The 22,043-nt window shown below is 37.7% G+C and overlaps 1 protein-coding gene across 3 annotated transcripts in view; it reads right to left on the bottom strand.

Moving 5' to 3' along the window:
* The window catches only part of TBK1 (TANK binding kinase 1), a 30,891-nt gene extending 8,848 nt beyond the window's left edge, over positions 1–22,043 (bottom strand). For 2 of the 3 annotated variants that reach the window (XM_076332211.1, XM_076332224.1), the window contains exons 1-15: positions 21,988–22,031; positions 17,669–17,789; positions 15,685–15,825; positions 14,761–14,890; positions 13,977–14,158; positions 12,916–13,076; positions 10,875–10,985; positions 8,897–9,076; positions 7,157–7,353; positions 5,862–5,920; positions 4,587–4,678; positions 4,053–4,154; positions 1,298–1,376; positions 275–396; positions 71–147 (exon numbers count right to left, since the gene is read on the bottom strand). In XM_076332211.1, coding sequence (XP_076188326.1) covers positions 71–147; positions 275–396; positions 1,298–1,376; positions 4,053–4,154; positions 4,587–4,678; positions 5,862–5,920; positions 7,157–7,353; positions 8,897–9,076; positions 10,875–10,985; positions 12,916–13,076; positions 13,977–14,158; positions 14,761–14,890; positions 15,685–15,825; positions 17,669–17,755 — 1,720 coding nt within the window. In that variant the 5' untranslated portion in view covers positions 17,756–17,789; positions 21,988–22,031. Of the gene's footprint in view, positions 1–70; positions 148–274; positions 397–1,297; positions 1,377–4,052; positions 4,155–4,586; positions 4,679–5,861; positions 5,921–7,156; positions 7,354–8,896; positions 9,077–10,874; positions 10,986–12,915; positions 13,077–13,976; positions 14,159–14,760; positions 14,891–15,684; positions 15,826–17,668; positions 17,790–20,786; positions 20,982–21,987 lie in introns of all 3 variants that reach the window. The other variant, XM_076332218.1, reaches the window with a different exon arrangement.

Genomic DNA, 22,043 nt, shown 5'->3' with positions numbered 1-22,043 from the left:
AGTGGAACAAGGACTGACCTGTCCTTTACGTTATACTGTATGTTAAAAGTGAATCAAGTAAGTTACTTACTTCGTTCTGCTTTGTCTTTTTTGAACTGATAATAAATATCTGTGATGGAACATAGCAGTGCCTGCAGCCTTTCTGGACTAGAGTGACAAAAGGAAGAAAATGAGATATTTTATATATAAACTTAAGTACCTATTAATGAGTTTTATGAACTACAACTTAATGTAAAATTCAATACATATTAAAACAATTAATACAATTACTCACTTTCTGTCTTTTAGATGCATGCCTTCCTGATTTGCCCAGGTGTCAGCCAGTAAACCACCAGGAGAAAGTTTGTTTTTGATATCTTGAAGACTAGTTTCTATTGTGCCTTGAGAGCTGGAGAGCTACGTAAGAGCAAGAAAGTTCAATCTTACCACTGGGTAAAGCAAAAAATTACTTGAGGCTGAAAACAGACTGAGCATGTTAATACTATAGACCCATTTGTTTCACTGACCTTCATTAAAGAAACATGTGCAATTATCCGCCTAGGCTTTGCTAGAACATGGTATTATTAAAGAAAGAATCATCTTTGATGCTGCATTTCTGTTAGTTAATATTTATTTTCTTTCAGCATCCGCAACAATAAGTTTCTACCTTTCATATATTCCCTATTTACTTCTACACTTGTTCTTTTGGTTTGTTAAGAATTCATATAATGACTATCCACATAATTCATACCTTTCTTTCTCCACAGTTCATACAACCTTCAAAATAAAAATGCATTAATCAACTTTAATTATTATTATAAATATTATTTATTTATGCTTTCAGAATGGAGAACTTTATACCTGCTCCCAGGACACCAGTGTGTAAAGTTATTTTCAATTTTTCCTTACTTGCCTGGAAACATGACGCAAATTTCAAAGCAAATCACTCTGAAGTGTGTTTGTATATGTATCATTTTAGAAAGCCAATGAAGTAGTTTAAAATTCTTTAAGGAAAGGGGAAAAAACTTCAAAGTAAAATATATTTTGTCACTATAAATTTTTACTCGAGTATTTTAGAAAATGAGACTGTATTTTCAGGAACTTATTATTTTCACTACACCGCGCTAATAAAAGGATTTACTCTGTTTTCAGAAAGATATCCACATCTCAGTATGGACATTTTAACAACCTTTGGCAATCTAGAAACGACTTTGAAAACTCAGCGTTGTTATTCACAGAAAAATCTGTGTTATCATGTATTGGCTTTTTCTTTAGAAACACCATTTTGAGAATGACACTGGCTTTGTAAGATACTTACACGCAACAGTTTTGTGTGTATCTCTGAAATTTCATCCACTTCTGATGCTTCCAAGTTGATCTGCATCAAATTTTCATATCTGACCACAAAAAAACCCCAAACAAACCACACAGTTAAAGAAAATAAACAAGCAGTGAATACACTCAAAATATTCCTTAAATCTAGAGATGAGCAATAACTACCTACTATGAAATACAGTATCTGTCAAGCAGCAACCATGAAACGCTGACAACCTTTAATGGCCATTAATAACGTAAACATTTTATTTATGAAAAAAGATTCCTTGAATTTTTTTCCTACATTTGAACTGTTAAAAAGAAGTTTGAAACTTCCATTCCTGACTTCTTTATTCTATTCTCTTTACTTGTACTCAACAGGCAGTGGAAAACTATTTCCTCTCATCAAATCATTTTTAAAAGGTTACCAAAGTTACTTAAAGTAGTCAATGACACACAACAAACTAATACTCAAGTGCACCAAAATGCTTTTCTGTGGAAACTTACTGGAAAGGATGAGTTACCAAAACCTTGAGTTGGTTGAGTTACCAAAACCTTAAAGGCTGGGTTAATAGCACCATCTGTTCATATTGACACTTTCCATATGACCATAGCTCAAGTGCCAAGGAAATAATTCAGGATGATATTTTTCCTGTTGAGTCTCAGGCACATTTTATTTTTAAAAACACCACCAAAACCAGCTCAGCTGCTTTCAAAAAATACATACTTTGCCCAAGTTCAATACTTTGTTTACCTTTTCAAATAAAAGCTTTGCATTGTCATGATTTGAAGCATAACCTTGAAAAGGGAGGACAAACAAGAGGACACGTCCTTTGCTAACTCCATAAAAGCCTTCTGAAGTCAAATAAACTGAAAATCCTGCCCCTTCTTAAGAGGCCAGAAGACCATGTGCAAACACATAGCAAATTTCTGTTCACATGACAGCTACTCCAGTTCACAAGTGAACATAATTTTTGTTCAAATTGCTGCTCTGAGATACTGCTGAATGCAACAGAATCACAAATCAGAACCTACAGTGGTTTCTTCTGAGCTCTAAGTGGCTTTCTTCTGTGTGGACCTGGCAGAATGCAGGAAGAAGCTATCCGGACCAAATACAGAGTGAACAAGAACCAGTCCTGTCAACTAGTGTAAACTGGCTTGGAAGGAGAGTTTGGATTACAGCCCTGACGATTTGTAACTAGGTTACACAGGTATACTGTTATCTTGCTAGTTTCACTGTTTTTTTGTTTGTTTGTTTTTTAAAAGCAAGTACCTTAAAGCCCAGGTGTGTCAGTTTGTACATGTTTGACCTGCACAGAGCAAATCTGACAAATCCTTGGGTATCCATAATTACTACATACAAGCTGTTCAATTTGCACATGCATAGCAGCTCCAACGTGGCTTAAGTCTATTCTTAAGTCTACTCTGCAAACTCAATGGCTCTACATGTGTGCATTAATCATCTTGTGGGCATCTGCATTTTCAGAGCAGCCTGGAAGCAAGTTTAGAGAATCCTCTGGGATTCTCTGGGGGGGACAGCATTTGGGGGAGACTGGCAGTAGGCTGAACAGGAAAACCTGTAGGAGAATCCTATGAAGAGCTGGGGTTTAAAGTTTGTATCAGACTGCATAAGAATAACACACTTTAAAGACAGAGCTAATGCTAGTTTGTGGAAAGACTGAACAAAACACTACAAGGACACTTTGAAAGTGGAAAAGAATGTGACTGAGAATTGGACGCTGAGTGGGACTCGGAGGTGAACCAAAGATTGCAAGAGAAAAAAAATGAAACTTGGAGGGAGAATTCAATGGTGCAGTCCCATCTCCTACAGACAGCACTTGACTGAAAGAGGTAGGGCAGAAGAGTCTGACCACTGGAAAACATTTGCTTCCTTGAAATGGAAGACAAGAGAAATGAGTGTCTTCTGTGGTCTTTGAAACTTGGAATTCTCCTGTTTTTTAAAAGATAAAAATTCTTTAGTTACTCCTTATTATAAATTTTGTCAGTTTTAAAGAAAGCGCTCTAAAAAACTTTCTACTATATAGAACTAAATGGGTTCATATGGGCAACAGTGAGATTCTGTGATACAGACCTCTGCCATTTGAATTAACCAAAATAGACAAAAATAACATAATAGGCACTTAAAAAAATGACAGAAGTAGAATTTCCTGTGCAGTTTACTTTTGGCATCCCTATGTGCATGCACTGTGATCTAGTGATATTCTACTGCAGCTTTGTTTTTTGGGGGGGTTTTGGTTTGAGGTTTTTTTGCAGCTGCTCTATGTTATATTTCAACATTAAAATTCCTTCCATGCAGAAAATGTTACGGTCTTAAAGCTGTGAAAGGGGAATTATTTAAAGTCATACTTAACAAACACACACAAGCAAACTCAGTGACAAAAGCACTAAAGCACTAATGAAAGGAAAGCTACTTGATTCTTTGTCCAGGCTTTACTATAGCTTCTAAAGTCAACAACAGCAAATGAGCTGAGTCAGAGAAGAAAGGAGAAAAAGAACACATACAGTTACTACTCAATAGTAATTACCTGCTCCCACTAGGTTTAGCAGCAAAATTAACACTCTAATTTGAGTAAAGCATATTACTAAATCTGCTTAAGTCACTGCCATCAGCAAATCCATGCAGATTCAAATTTAATTTTTATATGCAGAAACCCTGTAAATAAACATAACTTAAAATACTGCTGTCATTAAAGATGATAATGAAAAATCAATGCATTCAGTGTAGTGCTTCTACTCACATTTTCTCAGCTTTCTCAATGTTTCTGCTGCAGAAATCCAGCCTGATGACAACCTCTGTCTTTTTATGAGCCATTTCATTGTAATCATCCTTGATTATTTCACTAAAAAAGTGAAGCATTAGTCTATAACAAAAGTATTCAAATGCCATCTTACCATCAATCAGTAATACAATAATATACCTACAGTAATAACTGCTAGTAAGAATTGCTTTCAGTTAGAGAGGCATTAGTATAATCCTCATATAAAACTATCTTGTGCATGCTGCTCAATTGTACCTGCGTGTTACCAGCAGTTAGACTTAAATTATCCACAGAAGAAAGTGAAATTGCAAATACCTAAACCTTATTGCCAGAAAAATTATTTTTGTTTCCTTAATAACAGAAAGAAAGAAAAAATTCAGAAAGCCTATTCATATTCAAGGAGTAAAAAAAAAACCTCCCAAGATACTGGAATATCACAGAATTATGTATTGATAATCAAGGCATATCTCAATTAAAAAAAAAAAGCACAATGAAAGTCAATCAATTGCTTACATTAGCCATCGTATTCCTTTTCGCATCAGCTCCTGGTAAAGTAGCAAAGAACTGGCAACTTTACAAGCATAACATACAATACCTGTTACTGCCTGGTGGAAAAAACAAACAACATTAGTACTAATCTGGCACTCTCTTAATTATTTTGAGTCAATTAATCACAACAAAGCAACACAGATTAATAAAAGAAAGAACAACATGAAGATGGTAGTTTAAAATGCATAACTTTGCCCAAACTTTAGCCAGGAGATAACCAAACTCTCATTATGGAGGCAGAGCTAAACATGGTAGTGAGTTTTTCCAGTTACACTGAAATATCTGTTAGGGATGAAAATAAGTCTCTTATAGACAAAAATGACACCACTTACTCTCAGGATTTACTTTAATTTCTGGAAAGTCACAGGTACATTTCTTCAGTAGTTTAGGAATTAAACACATACATTAAAAGAAACTTGTAAAAAATTACACATTTTTAAATTCTAAGGCTAGGGACTCTCTTCATTCACTTAATTCCACTTACAAGTTTGCTGCATTATTTAGAATTGTGAATAAAGTTTCAGAAATGATAGTTTACAATACTTTAAATAATTAGTATCAACTGATGACTTTCTGTTTATTAATTTTAAAAACTTCTGGTATTCAGAGAGACATGAGCTTTCAGGACTACCATGCTTGAATACAAGGCTCCTCAGCAGCCAGTATTTTATAGGCATAGTATAAATGGTGGTCACAAAGTCAAAGCATGGCAATGCATACGTCCAGTAGTTCTACAAAAATGACCAAGAGAATGAAACATCCTCTACTTGTCTCCCACAGATTCTGTTGCTTCTCTTGCAAATTTTCAGAAATTCCACTCTTCTGCAGAGTCCTAGAGACTCCTCTCTGTTGAGAGAAAGATGAAAGCTATTTTTCTTACATTAAGTTTTGTACCATCACAGGGGATGTTACGAACCTTCTAGCTAACTTCAGGATTCCAAAGTGGCAGGCTCCTTTCCCCCCATCACTGAATTATGCATTAACAAAGCACTTGGACTTTAGAAGGCTGTTTTTTGGGTTTGTTCTTGTTTAAAAAAATATACAAACATACTTTGTATTCAAAGTATGGCTTTAATATACTTTTAAAGCCCTTGTTAACAAATACATTTCTGTCAATCAGAATCCTCACTAGCACGTTAAAAATAGTTTCATTAACATTATTCATCTGAAAATCAAGTAGCTTTCATTTCAGTATCATTATCTGAGACAGGTATATAAATTAAAATCATAATTACTCACTTTAGCCATACTGGCATCCCCATCCAAATCATAACGTTGATGTACTTTAGGAAGTAAAACTGAAACATAAAACAAACATCTGTATTTTTTTATTTTCTGTAACAGACTTCAAAAGTTCAGGCTGTTTCCTCTCCCCACCCTGTACACTGTTTTCATGTGTATCTACATGGATTTTAATCTAATCTGTTACTGCCAAGCCTTTTAATATCGTGTGGTTCTCACGCACACCTTCAAAACCAGCCTTTGTCTTAAATGCTTTAAAGAACCCGGCATCTTCAGCAAACTGTCCTTCACTTCCTTTTCCAGACTCACTTTTGAACATGCTGTACAGCACAGATTTCATGCAGGTCTCCGCTAGCAATCTCTCTCCACTGAGAAAGCCAACCATTTATTTCTGTTCTTCAGCCCTATGTTTGCCCGCATGGGAGACCGTTCCCTCTTATCTTACGGTTGCTTAGTTTCATTAAGACTCTTAAGGGCAGTAGCTTTTTAAAACTTAGGGTGGCCCGTATCAGCTGAATCTCCTTTGTTCTCATGCTCATTGACTCCTTCAGAAAGCTCTGACACAGTATAAAGGCCCTGTTGATGCTTCCACAAACAGCTCACCTACCTACACTTTTCAGCACCTCTGTGTGAGTGCCAGCTGGCCCGAGCAGTCAGTACATAGGACATACTGACAAAAGCAACACTGACCTCTCAATTGGAGGCATGTCCTCCAGCTCATCTCTTATAAAAAAGGGCTCTAGCACAGGGCCGTCTATAAGCCTCTTAATGATAAATGGAAATGCAAAAATTTAATCTCTTTTTTTCTGTTATGGCATTACCTTATCTTCTAAGCAAAAGTAAGTTGTTAAGACCTCCTCTGTTAACTGAAAGAATAACCGCATTCATGACAAATTTAAAAAAAAAAAAAGTGCAAGACTTGAATTTCCACTTAGTGAGTAATGGAACAAAAGAACCAGCTTTGAATTACAGTCTATAATGTTCCTTTCTGCTTGTTAAAAGCGTCATGCCTCAAAAAATTTCAGGACTCCATATGCACCACTACATCTTAACACACAAATGCTCAGGTTCACAGCACTAGGAACATTACAAGCAGCTACTGTTTCTGTAAAAATATGCTGGATACTCAGCTTTTTTGAAAAAAATTGGACTGCATACTTAGAATTTCAGGCATCAACAGAGAAAGTTTTCAAACACTATTTCTAAGACACAACAGACATAAAACGATAATTAAATAACCCAAACTATTTACAAAAGATAGCCATAAGAAAGGGGAAATGACTTTCATATACCTTCTTCATAGATTAATCCGACAATGTTCACAGCCTCCCTGCTTACTACAAAGATAGGATTCTCCTCAGTTGTTCTGGGGAAGTGCTGTGCCAATCTGCCAGGCTCTAGTATTAAACGCCGACCTTCATATATCAGTTCTTGATTCTGAGATGGTATTTTTGTCTGTTTGTAGACCAACTCATGAAATATAGCAGCTCTATAATACAAACAATATATTCAGTAGTAGTTAGACTCACTACAATAGTTCAACAGTTCAGATTTTATATTATTTAAATAAAAATCTCTTCTCCTTCGATTAAGAACTGGCTTTACACATAAAGCATTTGACTTATAAGCAGAACAAAAAGCAGCACACTGCCTAAGGCTCCGGGTTGCTCTGTTACAAAAATAAATGCTATTGCCTGCAAAATATCAAACTTCCCTTTCTACCTCTGATTTTCCACCAAAGCACGTCTGTGTAAATGAACTTGCTTTGGCCTGAAGTCTGAAGGTCAGTAAAAACAAACAACCAGATGAGAGGAAGGAAGCACACTTTAGTTTTCTCGGGCGTACCCATTTCTTCAAAGGAGATGGATGGTCTCTCTAAAAGAGAAGTCTGGTGTTTTACATGTCAAAAAGCACACACTTTGAATTTGGTCTGTAAGCTAACAGATAGCCAGATTATCTCCTAAAATAGCGGTGATAAGGAAGGCCAAAGACACTTTGGTATTTTATTTCCAGCAATCAATGGATACAAAGCATAAGAATTTATAACACACCCACCCCCCCCCACCCCCCCCCAGCAAAAAAAAAAAAAAAAAAAAAAAAAAAAACCAATCTCAAACCAAACAAAACCTCCCACAAAGACGAAAAACCTTAAGCACAGTAACAGGAAGGACCAATTTGCCTCCTGTGCAGCACTAGTACAGTGTCACTTCTTAATACTACAGCTAGTATATAAAAAATCATAAAGGTAAATAATAATAAAATAAATTTTAAAAATAAAGTACAAATAGCAGTTTCAGCTACAAGCAAGACTTCTCTGAAAAAATAGTATTTGGGCTCTCTCAAAATACAAATGACAGAATAGAAGAGAAAAATTGGAAAAGGCCAGAACTGTATTTACACATTTGATGAAATAACTGTATCTGTTCGCATATTAGAGAATAACACATGCTCGGTATTATCTGTAATAAAACAAAGAAAAGGCACTTATTTTTGTATCAAACTGTAAAGCAGACTTTACAGCTTTTAACATCAGCACTTAATGACCATAAAGTGAACTCCATATAACTCAGGATCCTAAATTGTACCAATTACAACTTCAGAACCCTTGTGAGAGTTTTATGTCAGACACAGACGATGGGCACATTTTGTATTCTTGAGGACAAGATAAGAAAGCGAGAGTTGAACACAGCCTCCAGAAAACTACTTTGTAAATAAGTAACATATACAAATGCTGGATGAGTTGGTATCCATCAAGAGCACAGACACATTGTAACACATCAAGGATGAAGTCTGTGTTCTGTCACTGATTAAGACCAAGTTTAAGATCAGTTGATTTGACCTTCAGTGATTTTATTTTTATTTTTGGTCAACATGCTTCTATGCACTGTGACTACACAGGAGAATTACAAGCTTTCACTCCCTCAGATAAACCGCCAAGGAAAGGCTACTGAATTTGTAACACTGGTGATCTGAGGTCACAGTACTGTTTGCCTGAAAAAGAGCAAAGTAATGAAAATAGAGAGAACACTTACGTATTATAGCTGTGAATATAAACTTTGTGCAAGGTCATCTGCTGTAGTGAAAAGATGTGGATTATTATTCGGTGCAGTATGTCACTCGTCTCTGCAAAGAACTGGTCAAATCCCCAGCATTTTTCCTGGTCTGCTTCAAGAATATTCGCAAGGACTGGTGTGAGCAGTACTTGCAGACCCCTAGAGGACACCAGGAAGAGAGAAGAGACCTTGGATCTACTTGAATCTTTTCACCTTGTAACCAATTGCAGTACTTCGTTTGACTTGTCTCACGAATGCAAATCTATTATCCCTTGATGAATACTCCAGTGCTTTTTTTTTTCCCCCCTCTACTGAACAACAAAATGTTCAATGGTAATGTCCATTGTTTCTCATTAATACACATACTTTATCTCTTTCCTTTTTAGGCTCAACTATCAAATATTTTTTCCTTGGTATTTGACAAATTTCATGGGCATTGGAAAAATGGCATGCAATTTAAAAAGTCTACATCGTAGAGCTAAGGTCACCTTCTACCACTGCTGAGCAGTAGTCTTTTATCCGGCTCACCCCACACACTTACCACAGTTTATCACTTTGAAGGAAGCTACTGCCATTTATGGTTTGCCGGCTGAGCTGCTTGTGTGAGCACACTATGTTGCTTTCGATCAAAATCAGCTGGGTTAGCAAAGACTCATTATTTAAATTGTCAACAGTAACAGAATTCATCCTGATTGAGACGGGGCTCAATAAGTACTCCATGCATGCAGCTCAACTGCTGCAGAGAAGAACGTGCAACTATTGCCTGACAGTCGTTACTATTCTAGGAGAAAGGCCAGCTTAAATTTCTTGTATTTCTACTTTGAGAATCTGAATTGCAAGGAACTTTATGGATCCTACTCCTGTGTTATCATGAACAACTTCTTCAAAGTTTTAACATTATGTACATGTCAAACATGAATCCAGCAGTAAAACCGGTAACGTTTTGAAGCAAGCTCCAGTGGCTTACGAGCACACTGAGGGCCCCATTAGAGGTCAGTGGATGCTGCGCTCAAACTTACTTTAGTACTAAACTTCTAACGGTAAATACTGTTTAAATGCTACTTGAAAATATTACTGTAGACAGATGTTTAATGAAAAAATCTGCTTCCTTTATTATTTCAAGCACTTCAATTATATGGAATAAGCAGAAGAGACAACTGAGCAGTATCATGAAAAATATACATAAATTGCAAGTTCTGCACACTATAAACTAATGAATTGAAATAAACCAGACTTTCACTCTACACCCCTTATGGATCTACATACTTGGCTTTCAGAAAAGTTTGTTTCTAGAGTCTGTTCACAGGACAATTTCTTTCTCCCTTTACCATGAAAGAGTAGTAACTTTAAAGTACTGAAGAAGTCTCAGGAAGACAAATAGGTAAATGGGTTATGGGAGGTGTTTTTAAGATCATACTGAGATTAGATTTTCCATGGCTCTTCCTACTGAGTATTATGACATATGAAGCAAAAATATGATGATAAAAGAATTTAAAAGATACTATGAGAATATGTTAAAACGTGCTGATGTGAATTTTTTTCTGGCAAAAATGTAAGTCTCTGAACTGCCTTTTCTTATAATTTCCTTCCTACTGCCTAATCTTTGTTATGTCTGAAGTCACATTCTTGCAAGAAAGGGGAGCCGTCAATTCAAAGTTTATTAAATCTTCATACTCTTTCCTGAGGATGGAGAAAATATAGTAATAATCTTTCTTTTACCCATACCACTTCAGATTCTCAGGTGCTCATTTGTAAATCAGCAGTCATAAAACTATTTGGACAGATGGGAAGAAAGAACACTTGATAACCTAATAGTAGGCTGTACCGATCTACTGAAGAGTTCAAAGAAAACAACTGCAACAGTCAGATCTCTGTTCCAAAGACCCAGTCCTGAGAGAATAACTAGAAAAGCCCAATCAAGTAGCATTGAAACATTTTGTGAGAAGTTCAGACTTACTTTGAAAGACTACAAGAAACAGGCATCTCCCAACTCCACTCAATTGGTCCATTTTCTGCTTTCTGTATTCCAGAAATAGCACCAGAAGGCTTTCCAGTGATTATTTTATACCTGCGATACATTATAAAAATAATAGAGACTTCAACTACTACTTCTTATACATACATAGGTCTAGTAACTAATCCTCGAAGGAGTATCAATAATATAAATCTAAACAACAGGTTGGCCTAAATTTGTAGGTGGTGCAATAATTAGGAAGCTTCACTTAAAAGCTGACAGAGAGTGGTGCTAAAATAGTAAACAATGAAAAGGAAACACTTCAGGCTATGTTGGAGAAGCAACTTTGACTACCTCAGGTTTGGGAAAAATTTAGGAGAGATTTCAGGCACCACTGAAGGAAGCTGAAGTTTTTTCACAAGTGTTAATTAATCAAAGTCAGATTTCCAAGGCAGTCATGTAAATGCTAAATTGAACTACCTTCTAGCATGTTCCATGGCAAGAGATGACATTTAGCCAAAGTCATTTGGGGATAAAGAAGGAACAGGAGGTGGGCTTTGAGAAGTTACTTTAACTTGGAAACATCTAGCAATTTGGATAAAATTTGGCATTGTCTAACTTTGTACTGAACAGGCTAATATTTCTCAAATTTCTCATGAAACAAATCAGGAGCAATAGGCTTTCTGCAACAGAAAATTTCAGTTCTGCTTTCTCTTTTTGGAGGATGAGGCACATACAAAACATATGTTCCTTGCTTATCTCTCAAGCAGATACAACAACAAGAATGTCTGCGAGACAATCACAGGATGAGCAGTTCCTTAAACTAAGGAAATTGGAGTCAGCTTTGCAAGGAGTACCAGAACAGAGATGTTATTGGCCTAGAGTTCCCAAGTATCACCTTGCCTTATTTTTTAAATGCAACACACAGAACAACAACAAAATAGAACTAGACTAAGATGAAACAGGAATCAATTCCAACCAGCACATCATAGAGACAACTTCTGTTTCCCATTCAGGAGCTACCCCTGTTATTGTCAGCCACAGTCCACAGCTATGCTACTCAAAAAATGTCAGTCTCATGGGTAGCGCATGCATTTCAAGATGGCCTGGGAAGACAATCATTTAAAGGACAACAAAAATTTGCAGCACTGAAAACCCATTTCAGAATACCATAATTTTGCCTGAATATCCAAGTTATATACACCACACTGCAACAGACCAGCCTAGCGCCACGGTGAAGGAAAGATGCGTGGAAAAACATCAGTATTTTGGGGGAGCTCTGATGCTTAATTCAGGTCTTAAGGTGCCACACAGTAAAATCCTTGTTGAAGCAGAATGTTTGTACTGGTTTGGCTGGGATAGAGTTAATTTTCTTCATAGTAGCTAGTATGGGGCTGTGTTTTGGATTTGGGACCAAAACAGCATTGGTAACACAAGGATGTTTTAGCCATTGCTGAGAAGCGCTTACACAGCGTCAAGGCCTTTTCTACTTCTCACACTGCCCCGCCAGCAAGTAGGCTGAGGGCAGGCAAGAAGTTGGAAGAGGACACAGCCAGGACAGCTGACCCCAAGGGATATTCCATACCATATGACATCATGCTCAGCAATAAAAGCTGGGGGGCGAAATTTGCCAGGGTGGCAGTTGGTCAGGGAGTGACTGGGCATCAGTTGGCTGGTGGTGAGCAATTGGGGTTTTTTTGCATCACTTGTTTTTCTTGGTTTTGTTTTCCTTTGGGTTGAGGGGTAGGGGGCTTTTTTTTTTTTTTTTTAAACTTACTAAACTGTCTTTATCTCAACCCACGAGTTTTTGCACTTCTACCCTTCCAATTCTCTTCCCCATCCCACTGCAGGGGAGTGAGTGAACAGCTGTGTGGTGCTCAGCTGCCTACTGGGGTTAAACCACAAGAAAGTTAAAGAACATTTTTCCTTAAATATTTTCACTATTTTAATATTTACTATATGTGTGTAGGATTTCTTGATAAAAAGCATTTCATGGACTGACTTAATTTACGAACAGATAAAATTCTCCTTCTAAATTACCTACATCACTTCCTTGTTTCTACGAGGTCCTTCAAAAGGTCGGAAAGGCAAACTCCCTGTTGCAGCATGGTAAAAGGTCACCCCTATGCTCCACAGATCAACTGTTGCTCCATACTTTTTCTGATGCTCTTTCCTCAAAACTGCTCGTTCATACATATCAGGATGCTAAAGAGAAAAAAACAGAAAAAAAAGAAGTTAGAATTGCTTTATGAACAATATAAAGAACAAAAACCCAATCTATCATTTCACAGCAAGATAATTTGTCATTCCAAACTTTCAGCTCTTTAATCAAAAAGCAAAGTTACCTTGTATCATAGAATTTGCTTAAGTTATTCTGACAGAATACCACAAAAGTGTTTTTGTGGTATCATACCACTAGGTATGATAGCCACTTAAAAGTTTGCAAAAAATATTTTAAAATTTAGCTAAAAATAAAATATATTTTATTAAATATATAAAAATTTATAAAAATAAAAATATTTTAAAATTTAGCTATAGATTGACTACTAGAATAAAACACCACTAAAGAAGAGGAGAAAGCCAGTATTCCTCCAGATGATTTTGAAACAACAGAAACAAAATTGGAAAAAGATCCATAGCAGAGGAGAATATCAGTTACGGTACTACATGTGGGAAAACACAGCAGGAAGAAAATTACGCCTAAGATGCTTGTACTGATGCTTCTCTGCCTGCCTCTCTTTGGTTAACTAAGATGCCAAGTGACTCTTAACCTAACATCATCCAAGTAGCTCAAATACAAACTGAAAAATATCTACAGAGATAAAGGTAAAGACATTCATAACTAAAATACTGTTGTTTTTCCTTTCACACAAGGCAACAGTGGAAGTTGGACCTGGGAATTATTTAAAAGCTACTGTGCTCAGATCAGCAGAAGAACTGGCACGACTCAAGGTGAAAAAGGTGGAAAGTTATAAAAACAGTTAATAATACAAAGGTTTAAATACTAATTCCCAACAGTCAGGCCTTCACCTATTCAACTCTTATCACAAACAGTCCCGGGCTTCAAACATTTCTTCAACAGAAAGTGAAATCATATGGGCTTACTAAATACTCTTCTGTGCCATAGAGAGAAACAAATTGTTCATCATCTTCAAGTTCTCTTGCAGCACCAAAGTCTGTAAGTTTGTAAACAGACTGACCATCTTCACCTATAACACGCATTATATTGCCTGGTTTGATGTCACGGTGCACTATTCCATTCTCCCGGAGATGATTCATCCCAGCCACTTCAATTAAAAAAAAAAAAACCAACAGAATTTGTGTATACATCTTGACACAGACTGCACAAGCACTGACTGGTAACTGAGGGTAGGAAGATATATGTGTTTACTTTCTCATTTGGAAATGGGAATGAGAAGGGACACTCAATTAACAAAAAGACCAGGACCAGAGAATATTCTAAGCATTTTTGCCTTTTTTTCTTTCAAACAGCTAAATTATAGTATTTCTTGCTCTCAGCAACATCTTTCCCATAAAGTAACGGAGGAAAATTTTATAACAGGCAGACACAGGTAAACCTCACTATTTTTCTGATTTACTCTTCTGAGATTAATTATCACTAGGAATCAGTCCAACATGTGACAAATAATCTTGAAACAAACAAACAAAAAAGAATTATAGCAATGCTTTAAACAGAAATGGCTTTTTAATGCAGCTATCTATACCAATATAGACATAAATAAAAGATGTGACTCCATATAACCATATTAATTTGTTCAATTAGTTGACAGTCATTCGAATTCCTCGTCTCTTGCTGTTTCAAGATAAACAAAACAAGTATGAGTTTGTTTCGGTCAACGAATTAGACTAAAGAGCAAAGTCTACATACCCACATCTCTCAAAACAATTAAGAACTCAGACTCTGGCAAACCAAAGGCATTAGTTGGCTCCTCTAAAACTGTATATAAACTCCCACATGGACAAAATTCCATAACTAGTACTTTGTGTCTAGTCGTTGTCTGGAAAAAAATTAAAAAAGATAAGTCTGTGACTATTGTGAAAACAATGTCAGAAATTACATACAACCACAGGATCTTACTTTCAAGAAAAAAAAAATTTTGTAGCTAGATCATAAATCCCATTCTGGTGATTTTCTTCAAAAGAAGCGCAGGTGAATTTTTATATTGTTTCATGTATTCTAACTTGGAAAGGGGGAGTGAAATTTAAGAAAGCCTCAAGTTCTAGGCACTTACAGGGTTGACAGCAATATTGATAGGTGGATAAATGAGAAGCTATAGCACAGAGGAGCAGAGAGCAGCAATTGTCCTTTCCTCTTTACTAATCTCAGCATCTGGGTCATTTCAACTGATCAGTCTCAGTTTCAGCACAACTACTGCAATTCATACTAACATACAGTTCTACATGTCCTATGTCATTATTTTAGTTGGTTACAAAGCAAAAGCATAAAATTGTCAGGATTATTGAAACACCTCCAACTATCAGTATGTATTAAATATTCATACATGTAAATAGCTTAAAAATCCTAATTCAAGATAAAGCTTAGGACAGTGGCTTCTCGAGATGGCTTTGAAGAATCACAACCCGTGCCTACACACTGAAAGCAAGCATATTCTTTCAACAACAACAACAAAGAAAGAAAAAAAACGGTGGTGGTTGGGTCAGAGTATTTATATCATATATGCTACTATTCTTTAAAAATGTAATTTTATCCTCTATAGTAAGGATAAAGCAAAAAGACAGTTACTGTGGTTACTACCACGCATCTCAGATCACAACTACAACAATTCATTACCTCTTCTTCGATGGCAAACAATTTGACAATGTTCTTATGATTTAGTTTCTTCAATACTTCAAACTCTCGCATCTGAACATCCACGGGACGAAGGAAACTTATACTATTAAATACTTTGACAGCATATAAATCACCAGTTTTCTGTTCAAAACAAACAAATGACTAATCAAACAGAAGCATAAGATTGTAAATGTACACATACCCATTATCCAAGCATTTTGAGATCTTCTGTTGTGCATACGAGCATACACAGATTAGAAATAGTTCAAAATAGTATGCAAACAGACTAGCAGAATGGAAACTCAATGTTAGCCCACAAAATCTAAGTGCTTTTAAAAAAAGAATAGTTAGCATAAGAAAGGCTACACATTTAAGAATGACCCATAAACTTAGCTGAAAAATAATTTTTCAGCAAGAGGTAAGCCACTTGCACAAATCAATAAGAAACACACACACACTACAGTTGAGAATCTTGGCTTGCTTAACTTAAGAGACAACTTTTGGAAGCTGAATGTTGCTCTCTTTCTTTATTGTTCTGTTTATACTGATAAAGCAGTACTTTGTTTTTTCAAAGAAGGCAGTGTTAAGCACTACATACCACTCATGCAAAATCCTGAAGCAATTCAAAAACTCACATAGTAAGTGACAGGAGCACAGTCAGGAGCTTAATCAGAGACTTAAGTTCTCAAGTGGGACTAAGCCCCAACATGCTCAGGCACCCACAGCATCAGCTGAGAGTGCAACTCCTGTCCCTCTTAGGGCAAAGTACCTCCCTGCGCCCGCTCTAGGGATAAGCTTATGTTCGCAGTCTTGTGTGTGACAGATTCTTTCTAAGGACAAAGCCTTCCTGTTGTTAGACTAGGTGTGTTGTACAGCACACTTACGTGCACTATTGGTGCCCAGGTAAAAGTTTTCTCCCATTGACAATGAGCTGCAGGTCATGTGCTCAGACTAGTGAGGGTGATGAGAGATGCAACCATGAAACCATTAAGATTTACAGGGGAATCATTCTGTGTTGAAATTCACTCACCCAGAAAAGCACATTAACTGCTAAATTATTGCTTAGTGTGGCTTCACAGTTAAATGTGGAACACAGAAAACACTATAGCTTATATATAACTTCCTATTGATTTCACACAGACTGTCATTACTATAAGGGAACATTACTTTCACAACTAGGCTTATCTTCATTTTGTGAGACGTACCGTGACCTACACAAGTAAGGTCATTTTAGCCCCTCAACTCAGGTTACAACATACACATCAGTATATAATTTACATGGCAAAACTGCTCAAAGATATACTATTTTGTACTGATTACTCAAGGCGTGTCACCAAGAACGTGGTGTCCTAGACACGTATGAAGCATTGACTTCCGGACAAAGACTAACAGCAACTTCATCCAATATGATAATAGAATCATAGAATCATTGAGGTTGGAAAAGACCTCTAAGATCATCGAGTCCAACCATCGACCCAACACCACCATGCCCACTAAACCATGTCCCTAAGTGCCTCACCTACACAATATGTTAAGAATATTTCACTTACGGTACAAAACCATAAAAATCACAAAAAACAGGTTTTAAAAGAACAGGGAAAAACTATGAAAAGAAAATTTAACAAAGAAAAAAAATAACACATCATGTAATAAAAACTGGTAAGACTTTTATTCCTATTTAAATTCTTAAGCAAGGACTATTTTTTTCATAAAACTGAAGAATGGAGGAATGAAGAATTAGTAACAGTTAATATTTTACAAGGATAAATAATACAATATTAAAAACAAATCCTCAGAAATAACTGTAGAGAACTCTAATTCAATGAATGAATATTAAAAATTAAAAACTAAGTATGAATAATTACAAAGATATATTTGCTTTAGGCCTAAATCTTGAACGGTTTTCTGTTGATTTCACGACGCTACTCACATATGAAAAAATTTCAGTTTTACATGTTACTCAGATTAGTAATTCCTCACAAACCTTATGACGTCCCCGGAAAACATTTGCAGTAGCTCCCTGTCCTAGAATGTCAGACAACAGCCAGAGGTAATTCGCGGTGCTCTGCATCTTTGCTCTTTGATTAGACAGTGTTCTTTTTCACCTTAAAAACAAAAGGTTAAATACATTGAATTATAATTTAGTGAAATACATGAAAGGGACTTATTTTAATTAGAAGGAAAAAAAAAAAGAAAAACCCACAAGTCCAAAGACATACAGAAATAATTAAGAACATCCAAGTAGAGGAATAAGAGGTGAAACAAACAAAAACAAGCTCAGCAATCAAAACTAATGCCCTAGACACACCACCTCTCTCATCTGAGGTCTTTACTCCCCAAACTTTGTTTGAAAACCAACTGGAAAAGTGAAAGCTTTATAATCCCTTTTCTGTTGTACATAGTTGTTTAAATGATCCGGTAACAAAAACTATAGGAAAGAGTCAAAAACACGTGCACAAGGTCTTTTGAAAATAAGCATGACCTGTAATCGAATTCCATTATTCAGTATATATGCCAAAGAACAGACATTAGAGATGATGGCAGGTACGTATACAGATCTTTTAGATCACTTTGGCTCTGGAAGTTGCGCTTCAGTACAACTGTAAGGAGCCGGACTAACCACTTACAAAAGGCTATTTTTACATGAACTAGATAAAAGTCACAATTAACACAAGTGTTTTCAGCTACTTGCTAGAACCACCAATTACTACTGGAAGAAATTAAGGGACATTTCTAAAATTTCACATTTGGTATGTCAGATCATTTCTAGAGAGACAGCCTGGCTTCCCCACCCTTCCCGAAATGTAAACTGTCAGATACTCAGGTCTTCACAGATTCAAAAGAAAGAGAAAAAAAAAGTTTGATTAAATTAAAATGATTTAAAAAAATTAGAAATGCCAGATTTCCCCCCTTGCCAAAACAGGAGGAGCTGCAGGTGAATACCCTTACCTTTTTGGTTTAATTAAAGCACTGATTTTGCCATTAAATCTAGCCAAAGGCTCTAAGATCAAAGATGTAGCTTCCTCGATCTAGAGAATCTTAAGAGCAAAACGGCAACTGGACCGGGGAAGGTCCTACAGCAGCAGCTTTTCCTCACAGCCTGGCAGGGGACCCTGCCTCTGCTTGTGTTAATTGACAAGAAGCAGCTAACTGATACTCAAAAGAAACAAAAAAAGCTTTTCCTGTAACTACTGGAAGAAGAGGTATGACAGAATTTCCTCTGCATGCTTATTATGAGAAGGTGGTTGGTACTTTTTGAGAGCTTCTTGTTGCACAAGATGACACCACCAGAAGCCTCACAGCATGCACTGCAGGAGATTGGAGGAAGCCGCACGCCAGCCACCACAGCACCATTCGCCCGTCCTGCTCCAGCAGCCAGCTGAAGCACCTGCCTTTGCACTGTTCCTGATCATACCCATGCCATGCCGCAAAGAGACAAATTTTCTCACGACTCTGAACACATTTCTCCATGCATAGCGACTGCGGATTTCATACTTTCATTTAGCTATTCGTTCATGTAAGATGTGGAATTTCTTGCAAAGCTGTCCCAAAACATCCAGGCAATGACATGTAGCATACAGAACACAACAACACAATGCAAAGACCTGACATTACTCTAAACTAAATTCAGAGTCATGCAGCAACATCATTTTTAAAATCTAGATAAAGTTCTTAATGCCTAGAGCAGGGAAGAAAGGTTTTATCTCAAATCTGAACCAAAAAAACCAACACCACATCCCAAACAATTCTCTGTTAACTCTGACAAGGCAATCTGCCATAGTAGAATAAGATAACTTCTCCCAGATGGCAATTACTGTAGATGCCAAAGAGCTATCTATGATGCAGACACAGAAGGTAAGGAAGAGGTCTGCAAGGAAATAATGCATAGCCCACTCTGTAAACCATTGGTAAAATTTCCGAATTAAAAAAATTCCTCATAATTAAACCCCTGCTTTTAACAAGCCAGCTGGCACATCACCAGTAAACATGTATTTTGTTGTTTATTTCAAAGCAACATTCATTAGACTCATACCAAGATGCAGAAACATAATGAATCCTTTCTAAGCAGACAGAAAGTGCGCAGAAAGGTCAAGTAAATGCAGAGTTTCTTCACCGATGTCTATTCAAATACCAAAAATTTTAGCAGCCTATTAGAGATTGAATTATTATGTTGCCCAAAGTGATAAAGGTGAGCTAACTTATGTATGAGATCAGCTCTCTTCCTTTACCTTCTTACTTTCTAATTAAATCTGCATGAAGGTCAATGGGTCAAAACAAAACAAAAGGACAAGTCTGCAACAGATGAGCTTGAACATCATTCAATGGATTTAAAAAAAAACAAAACAGGAAGTCACTAATGGGTTCTCAAGGTCTGTCTTTTTTCACTTGTAAAACTACAGATATAATTATGCCAGTATTAATCCCAGGGTACATATCTGGCACCAAACCAAAGTCAGTGTTGCACTATTACACTTCTTTTGTCAAAATAGTATTTTTATAATAGTAACAAAGTCTACACTCTTTTGGCAGTGTCTTCACTTTTAAGGCATAAAGTCTCATTCAGCTTTAATTTTAATCTTCAAATTATAATAATTTGATTCAAAAACTTATACAACATGTTAGACCTCCTTTGATTTAATACCTTTCCTTTCTTAGACTGATTCAGAACTGACCTTTGCTAAATACTCAGCATGTCGAGTTTTCTTTTCATATCTTCCTAAATCAACTCACTAAGAGTTTCATGTTCAAAAAAAAAAATATATCTAACTGTATGATTGGTCCTGTCACTAGATTTAATGCTGAACATTCTATTTCTTCACATCTCACTTATGGTCATTAAGCCTGATACTAGATGAGTCAGAAGTTTCTCACATATATCCAAAGGTATCTCTGCTACCAGCAGTTTGATTTATTGTCCCCCATGACTCATTAGCATTTCAAGGGTTTGGGGGCTGCTTTTTGGGGTTTTTTGAATATTCTTCTGCTTCTGGTGATGTTACTACTTCTTTATGTGTCAGCAGGGTGGATTGTAATAGAAAAAGACTGCATTGCTAATGTGATTTTTTTTTAAACTCCCAATGCTTTAAAGCAGGAGTACTCACAATTAATACGAAGAAGTTTGCCGTCACCTCAGGCACGCGGGATAAGCACACAAAGCAGGTACTTCCCATTAATAGCTGCGATGTACAAGTTCATCAAGCAAGTCGGGACAGATGATGAAGTTAAAGTGAAGGCTCTTTCTGTCTACAGGCAAGATCCCATGTGCCACCAAAGCTGACAGGCAAGGTACTGAGGTTCTGAATAAATATTATGTTAGCATTATACAGTCTGGTAAATATGAAGGTTTTATACTTTCCTGTATGCCCTCTCTTGACGCCTAGAAAAGAAGTTTCTCCCCCTGAAGTTCCTGCTTCCTACCCCTGCGTTCTCCACCTAACTTCCTTCCAGGAGTTTCCAGTCCAACAGCTAGTATCTGAATTATCAAAATACCCTGCCCTGGGCCAGACAAGGTGCTGCTTGAACCCGTATGAAGCAGCACACACTCCCAAAGGCCCACAAAACAAATGGCAAGCCTGGCTCCAGTGCAGCTCATCGCCACTGCTCTTGCGTTTCCAGTCCGTAATGGGGGAAGAGGACTCCCTCTGTCAGGGACAGCGGCTCCTGGAAAGCTATGGAGGGCCATAGGCTCGCCTGAGCGACCCAGCCAGCCCCACGCTCAGAAATGTGGGGTATGGAGAGCACAGTACATATCCACATACAGGGCGTCCTTCCCGAGATAAAAGTTTAACAACTTCTACGACCACAAAAGCTATGCCACTACCTGAGGAAAGCTTTATACAAACCACTGGCAAACATACACTTCGCTTGGCTTTTTTTTTTTTCCCCTTCCAACGACAAAAGTAATTTTGACGGGTCGCATCAACTGCGACCTGCCGACATTCACGGGGATAAAAGCGAGACCGGGGCAGAGGACGAGCCCCAGGCACGCTGCCGAGGCCGCAGGCTGGCCACCGCCTCGCCGCCCCCGGGCGGGGGCCGCTCCGCGGGGAGGCCTGCACAGCCGAGCCCGCTGCTGCCTCAGGGGGGACACCGCCGCCGCCGCCGCCCGCGACCCTCCTCGGGAGTCGGCAGCTCCCGGAAAGGCCCCGCCACCGCCCCAGGAAAACGAAACCACCTCGCCCCGGCGACAGCGCGGGGAAGCGGCTCGCTACGCGCCGCCGCTGCCCACCTCAGCTCGGCTCGACGCGGCCTGCACCCACCCTGCCCTGCCCTGCCCTGCCCACCGGCCCCGGCCCCACGCACCGAGCCGCCTCTCGCCCTGCGTGCCCAGCGCCCCGGCCGCTTCCGGCTTCCTGCAG

Source organism: Aptenodytes patagonicus, chromosome 1 (assembly GCF_965638725.1).
Source record: "Aptenodytes patagonicus chromosome 1, bAptPat1.pri.cur, whole genome shotgun sequence".
NCBI classification, from domain to species: domain Eukaryota; kingdom Metazoa; phylum Chordata; class Aves; order Sphenisciformes; family Spheniscidae; genus Aptenodytes; species Aptenodytes patagonicus.
Note: the sequence above shows the minus strand (reverse complement) of the source record. Positions and strands in the feature narration are given on the sequence as shown.